We start from the raw sequence: 7,414 nt of genomic DNA, 5'->3' as shown, positions 1-7,414 counted from the left end.
TTTGAATTAAAAAAAAATTCAAATTCAACCTTTTATGCATATGAATTTGCAGGCCGCATAGTGCTTTATTCTTAAAGCTTCACGTGTTTCACAAATGAAAACAATAGAAACAATAGAAACATCCGTTGTGAGGATGGATTTTTTTTAGAATAAAGGAGTTTTTTAAACTTTAGAGCCACGACTGCTGTGTTTTCTGTCTTCACACTTTAAGAGAAGGACTTCTCATATTTGTTGTTTCTGAATATTTCCTGCGCGCATTGCACGGTTCAGACAGTCACATTAGATCAACGCTAACTTCATTCACACTTCAGTGACAACTGAAGACAAAACGACTCTAACACACTCACACACCGCGCGCGCTCAGGCGTGGCTTAGAAGAAGAAACACCGTTGCACACGCACGCGCGCAAATAGAGAGGGGAGGGTCTCCGCGCGCTCATCTCTCAGTTTCATTGACTCCATGTGAAACTCTGCTCAGCTCAAGTTTTCACTCTGTTTTCTGTTTTTAACATTCAAACTCTCTCGTCTTAGTTCTTCTTTCGTACTGCACGTGTTTGCCCGAATAAGAACACACAAGTCTCGTGCGAAGCCGGTCCACGCACGAGACTCTTTAGGAGACTTGGGGAGCAACAGGAGGATTTACGCACGAGCGAGACCCGCGGGGAATAATAAAGTGGATTTAACGGAGACGTCTTTCACGCGCTGCGGTTCTCCTGAGTCTGTCAGCCCCTGGACCTGTCTGACCCGGGATAACAGCTGTCTGACCCGGGGTAGGCTTTCTGCTGTCTGAGCGGTACAGTAAGCGAAATGTGGACCGTTTATACAGTGAATGACTGATAGAGCTGATGAAGAATCAAACAATGCTGAGGAGTCAGGCTGAAAAAAATATTTCTTTGTTAACGGTTCAATGAGTCTGTAAATAAACTGGTAATAATGGCAGCAGTCGGTAAAGTCATAACTCTTCATATGACCCAAAAGTTTGGGGGTCCTCGACATTGGAAACTTGACAACAGTGTGTTTGAATGTCTGGGACCATTACTTATAGTTTTTAACTAGCTGTTATTAAGCTCATGTTTATTTAGAAAAGCGTAACTTTGTACTTTACTCTGTAAGAGCAACCACAGCCCAGCATGATTCAAACAGGCTAAAATAAGCAAATTAAGATGAATAAACAAATCCAGAGAAACAAAAGCACAATGAAAAATAGATTTTGCAGTTTTCCAATTTTGGAAAATCGACTTGATTGAATTTTTTTGTTCACTTTTAGACAGGAAGAAAGATTGGCAGTACTCTCACTCACTCTTTCTCCTGCTGTATAGATTAGGAAACAGCCAGATGACAGTTAGTTGAGCTTTGCATATGGGCTGGAAGCAGGGGGAAACTCATAGCCAGAGCAGACAGCAGAAACACTTAGATTTTTTGCACTGATGGAAAAGTAGATGTAACTTTTCTTTAATTTAACCTGAACAAATTAAGTGATTTCCTCTGCTTTCAGTCTGTGGTTGGATATAAGCAACCACTTGCTGTGGTTTTTTATAAAACCAGACACCAGAGTACTTCACAAGGGTGTGTCTCCTAAGTAACTCTGAGACTGTCTGACAGTAGATATATATCAGCATGGGGGTTTTTTTTGGTTTAATCATCCGGTTATCTCATGTCTAGACTCAGTGAAACATTTAAACATCAAAAACTCATCCTTTAATTAGAGTGCATTTTGTTATTTACATATGCCAAAACTCAGGCTGACATACTTAGCGTGCTAATAGTCTGTGTACTGTGGTGTTAAGTAAAGTGATGCATGCTCGAATTAAACATACTTTGTTCTCATCTAAGGTATTGATTGATTAACTGCTCATGAATTAAGTAAATTGAAGCTGATTTTATTATTTTTTTTAATACATTTTCTGTTATTTGTTGGGAAATTACAACAACAAACAAGTCATTTGAAGTGAGTGAGAGGATGAACCTGTGCAATTTCCCCTTTTTTCAATAAAGTCCAGTTAAATGAATTACTGATGTCCTACAGTGGAAACGCTGGTAATAACCTCACACTTGTGGAATGCCACATTTTGGGCAATCGTCACATAAATCCCACTCAGACACAACTAAACTGTGAAAAGAAAAATCTGGGAAAAATCTAAAGGAAACTTTAAAGATTTGCTTCAATGACCAACTGTGTAGCGATAAAATGTAAATTGCCGTACTCATTCAGCATAACCTCTGTTTTCTTCTCGCAGTTTGCCCTCCATCATGAAGGTCTCCGCGGCCAGTGTGTCTGCACTGGTCATGGTCTTAGTTCAGACCCTGGTTCCTCCTGCTGCAGGATACAGTCTGGATCAGGACCACAGTCTGGAGTTTAAAGGCCCGCCTTCCTCCATGTTCGGATACTCAGTCCTGCTGTATCGCCACAACACAGAGAGCTGGTCTGGATCACTACTAGTATTCACATTATTGGTCTACTAACAACTCACCAGCCCCCTCCAACCCTAACCCTGACTTTTGATCTGTTTATCTACTACTGATTGTCCACTGATGTGCCGTTGCTCATCGTAAACTACATTTCAAAGAATGCTACATGCTAGTACCTCACTCATGCAGTTTAAATTGTAAAATAACTCACAGCTGTTTTTACAGTCTTATTCTAATTGATTTAATTGCCATAGTAACGCTCCGTAAGCTGCCATCTTCACACAGTATCACTTTGTGTGTGTGTGCCCACACCAGTTAGCCAGTTCTTGCCAATGAGAGCAGCTCTTTGATGCTTCACACACAGATGCGATTTAGATACTTGAGACAAAGACAAAACCAGTGCTAAATGCCTCTCTTTCCCTCTTTTAGGTTAGTAGTTGGAGCGCCAGTCGCAAACACATCCTCCGATCATTCAGTGTCTCCAGGAGCTGTTCTCCGCTGCAGCATCGCTGCTGCTGGACCCCGGAAATGCCACCACATGACTGCTGGTGTGTGTTTTTGTCAGCCTTTGCGTTTAGTCTTTTCCCCCTGCGTTACTCCAGCTGTTGATGGAGATGAAACTCAGATGAGAGATGCAAGTTCAGCCAAAACATCCTTTATTGTGCTAGTGTTATAAACACATATATTTAATAAGTCTGGATGTACTGTAGATGCTATATAAGGTGAGTGAAGGTGATATGCTGACAGTCAACCACGTATCCATGTGTATGCAGATGTGTCTTGGTGTGGAAAGACGTGTGAAGCCGAGCAAGATCACCAGTGGATGGGAGTCAGTTTATCCAGACAACCTGAAAAGGAAGGGGGACACATCCTGGTAACGCACACACACTCTCTCTGTGCTACTTAGGTTTTTCCCCCATGTTATTGATGCTCAATGAGCGACACTAAACACGTTTTTCTTAGTTTTATCATCTTCGTTGGTTCAGCAGTTTCCTCAACATGATCGTTGTTGTGACTTTGGTGTTCTTGGTGGACTTTCTGAAACACCATTTGGACATAAAACACGTGGCCTGTGGCAGTTCTGTCAGACAAACCTCGAGTTTTAACAAAATGCTGTTCACCATTCTGGGTGAAGAGTGGTTTTTACAGTGTGGCTGTTCAGAAAGGCTGTAAACTTTTGGTATTTCCAGTGAGGTAGGGCAGCATGCCATAAAACAGACACCATCTAAAAGACTGCAAATGCCAGCAGATAAGAGTTCGCAGTGCTTAACATTTCAGGGCTAGCGATGGTTGGTGGTGTGCTTTGAAGGCATGGTGCACATCATATAATTATATAAAAAAGGTATTTTTTAACAATTTTTATGGAAATCCCTTTTAGTGCTGGTTATGTAAAATAACTTCGCTGTATCATTCAGCATTTCAGAGGAGCCATTGTGCTGTTAGGTTTGTTTGATGCTGGGAAAGTGGTAGGTAGTCAGACTAGATTAGTAACATTACCAATGATGTCCACAATTCAGCGCTCACTGAGCTATTAGCAGATCCTGCACACTTAGGGATGTGTCTCTTTTTTATTATAGTGACAAATGAATATCCTTTGCACTCCCTGTTTTACTCTATTATGATTCACAACATGAAGCAAAAAGAGGGAGTTAGAGAACTCAGAGAAACTAATCCAAGGTGCAGGGTCACTGTAGAGAAACCGTCAACGCACGTTAGAACAGTATCATAAACAAACTCAGAGGTTATGGACTCTTATTTTTTTAAACAAAAATCCATTTTACATCCAGCTTTATGACAAAGAGTCAGCAGTCATTAAACAGCAGGTCAGTCACTTAGAAAGCCTGAAACATTTGCACAACAGACAGCAACATTTGAAAAGCCTGAAGGCATTTCTGTTACACACAATGGAGGCAGTGATGTGATTGAGAAAGTATTTACAGCACCAAATGTCTCCTCACCGTGATCGTCTGTGTAGCACAGGGGGGGAAAGAAGCAAAGAAACATACAGGAAAATGATAATGTTCAACACACACACACACACACAGTTTTTGTTACAGTGACTTAGGTCATGGGAACAACAACACTTTGCTGCCAACGTGTGACTTAGTAATGAGTGCATGTCACATGTTGTTTGTGTGTGTGTGTTTGTGTGTTTTCAGGCCTGTGGTCACCGCTGGAAGAACGTCTTCTACTCAAAGAAAGATGGTCAGAACAACAAGCTTCCGAATGGGGTGTGTTATCGTTTTGGCAGCGACATGAAAACTTACAAGGCTATGACCCCCTGTTACAGAGGTACACACACACGCACACATGCTGCTCTAATGGTTACACTTATTCCTCTCTTCCTACTAGAGAGAACAACTTTTTGACCTAGCAACCTTTTGTAGAACAGGGTAAAGAACTACAAATTACATGATGTCAATAAAGGTCACAAACATACAGTTGTCATAGTAAAACGAAACTCACCTGCTGACATTTCTGTGGTTTTACATATCAGGACATAATACAAATAAAGTGGCACGTCTTAAAATTACACAGTGATATTAATTATTTAACAGCTATTAAGTCAAAACAGACACAGTCCTGATTTTATAGGAATTCAGAAGGTAATTAAGAGCCAGATGCATCAGACGTCGGCAGTTTGCTGGTCTGGAGCTTTGAGGTGTGTGTTAACACAATGCTCAGGAGAAAAGACATCACAATGATTTTAGAGAAGCTGCCCATCAGTCAGGGAAGGGTTCATTTATTATTACACTGAGAGAGTTTATTCACAAGTGGAAAACATTCATGACAGCTGTCAGACTTCCCAGGAGTGGACGTTCCAGCAAATGCACTCCAAGGTCAGACTGTGCAATGCTCAAAGAAATTACAAAAAACACCAAGAGCTACATGTCAGACTATGCAGGCCTCAGTTAGTATGTTAAAAGTTCATAACAGTGCAATTAAAAAAAGACTGAACAAGGATGACTTATTTGGAGGGAGAGAAAATGGGACAGTGCTGAGTTTGGCAAAAACAAACAGCATTTCAGCCCAAACACGTCGTAGGAGTATTCTAGAGTCAAACGTGTGGACCTCTGTCCTATATTTAAAGCCTGTACCAAACTGGATCATGTAGTGTCCCAAACGCAACAGAAATCTGCAGCTTCATGGCTGACAGAGGAGAAGAATCATAGTGTTACAATATCCAAATGTTCAAACCTCAAGCCGACTGAAACGCTGTAGCAGGACTTTAAGAGAGCTGTGCATGAACAGCCGCCCCAAACCTCAATGAAGGGAAACATCTTATAAAGCAGAGTGAGACAAAAAGACTCATGAAGTCTTTTTTACTTAGTTTTTCACACACTGCTTCTGCATTTTGTCTTCATTTTTTGTTAAATAAGTAATGTGACAGTCCAGTATGTTGTGTTATTGTACATCTCAGGTTATACGTACCCAATTTTAACATCTGGTAAGGACTATTTTTTATTTTGCTTGTTATTTTTAAATAATGTCCTGATATGTAAAACCATGACCGTGACTGTAGCGATATGAATGTGTGTGCATGTGAAACCAGCAGCTGTTCAGCTGCAGAGGGATTTATTCGTTTGTTCACCTTCACCTTTTGACATGCCTGTGTGTCTCCTACAGACCACCAAAGGAAGTTTGGGGAGGATTATGGATCATGTCAGGCGGGTATTTCCAACTTCCTGACAGAGGTTAGTAACATAAGCAACACGCTTTGTTAAAATCGTGTCATCCCCGTTTCCTCTTGCAGACTGAATGTGGTCCATCCATGTTTTAAAAAGCCATCTGCTCTCCTCTTGCTGCTCCTCAGGCTATGAAAATGTATAAATTCAAGTTTTTTTTAAAAAAAAGAGCAAAACTGTGACATGATCAAATCAGAAGTACAATTTTAAAGCAACATATGTAAGAGTCAATCTAAGATATTCAGCTATACATATAATGCAGCTTAAATAAAGTCATCACATTATAATATAGAGGCTCTCTCTTTCTCAGGATCTGGTCATCATGGGGGCACCAGGGACATCTTACTGGACTGGTTCAGTTCTGGTCTATAACAGCACCAGCGGGAAGATTTCAGCCTACCTCGATAATGACAACACTGAAGCCGTCAAATTTGGAAGCTACCTGGGTACGTAGTCCACGCGGCCCTCCACCAGCACTGCTGATGTTAGCCCGCTTCCAGAATACAGCTGTTACCTACCGGTGTTGTGCTTTCACCACAAGCCTCATCAGAGAGAGTCGGTCTGTGCTTCTGTCCCTTCCTTTAAACACAATTCTCCTTCTGCGGCTTGGATTGACAAAATGTGAAGGTGAAGCTCTTTGATTGCTGTTCACTCACACGCTGTAGCCACCATGTGGGGGTAAAAAGTCTCACGCCCAAAAGGAGATTCACTGACAGGTGTTCACATAAAGCTGATGTTGGTCAGAAGACTACCTTAGTTCCTGTTCATGCAAACATTTCCTGCCACTTCACACCAACGCCGCTGAACACCGGGATTCATTCCTTGCTGTGAGACTCAAACAAAGGAAATGTTCTGTGCTTTGTTAAATATAGTCTGATCTGGTCTATAAGAGACAAACCTATACAGATTTAAGGATAAGTTTTAAATAAAAAAAAGCAAGAAGAAGCAGCTTCCAGGATATGCTATCACTAGTACAGCTGCTCATGGCTATGCTGTGTGCTGTGGAGACATCATAACAGGTCACACAGAGGTAGCACTTTTTCTGTCTGTGAATATGATACTCACCTTAGTTTCACTTCAGTGTCCAACTTAATTTTAGTTACAGCTACTGTCATAGATTTCCTTCCATCATTTATGGAGCTTTCACAGAGACGTGAATAATAGAAACAAAAACATTGAGAAGACTCTATCTGGTCATTATTTTACTGTACCTGTTAAAATGATTCCTCCTTACTACCAATAAGAAAACACCATTAAATTAAACTAACAATTAAAGCATTTTTGGCTTTAAGAGAGAGGAACACTGGCTTTTTCTCTTTC

At 40.9% G+C, this 7,414-nt stretch overlaps 1 protein-coding gene across 2 annotated transcripts in view; it reads left to right on the top strand.

The window, feature by feature from the left end:
* The first annotated feature begins 437 nt into the window (after window positions 1-437).
* The window catches only part of itga4 (integrin alpha 4), a 23,904-nt gene continuing 16,927 nt past the window's right edge, over window positions 438-7,414 (top strand). The window contains exons 1-7 of one of the 2 annotated variants that reach the window (XM_004567935.6): window positions 438-769; window positions 2,237-2,422; window positions 2,838-2,956; window positions 3,182-3,282; window positions 4,568-4,700; window positions 6,036-6,103; window positions 6,405-6,540. In XM_004567935.6, coding sequence (XP_004567992.3) covers window positions 2,250-2,422; window positions 2,838-2,956; window positions 3,182-3,282; window positions 4,568-4,700; window positions 6,036-6,103; window positions 6,405-6,540 — 730 coding nt within the window. In that variant the 5' untranslated portion in view covers window positions 438-769; window positions 2,237-2,249. Of the gene's footprint in view, window positions 793-2,236; window positions 2,423-2,837; window positions 2,957-3,181; window positions 3,283-4,567; window positions 4,701-6,035; window positions 6,104-6,404; window positions 6,541-7,414 lie in introns of both variants that reach the window. The other variant, XM_076874693.1, reaches the window with a different exon arrangement.

Source organism: Maylandia zebra, linkage group LG16, assembly GCF_041146795.1.
Source record: "Maylandia zebra isolate NMK-2024a linkage group LG16, Mzebra_GT3a, whole genome shotgun sequence".
NCBI classification, from domain to species: Eukaryota; Metazoa; Chordata; class Actinopteri; order Cichliformes; family Cichlidae; genus Maylandia; species Maylandia zebra.
The sequence above is the reverse complement of the archived record's forward strand: the minus strand, read 5'-3'. Positions and strand labels throughout refer to the sequence as shown.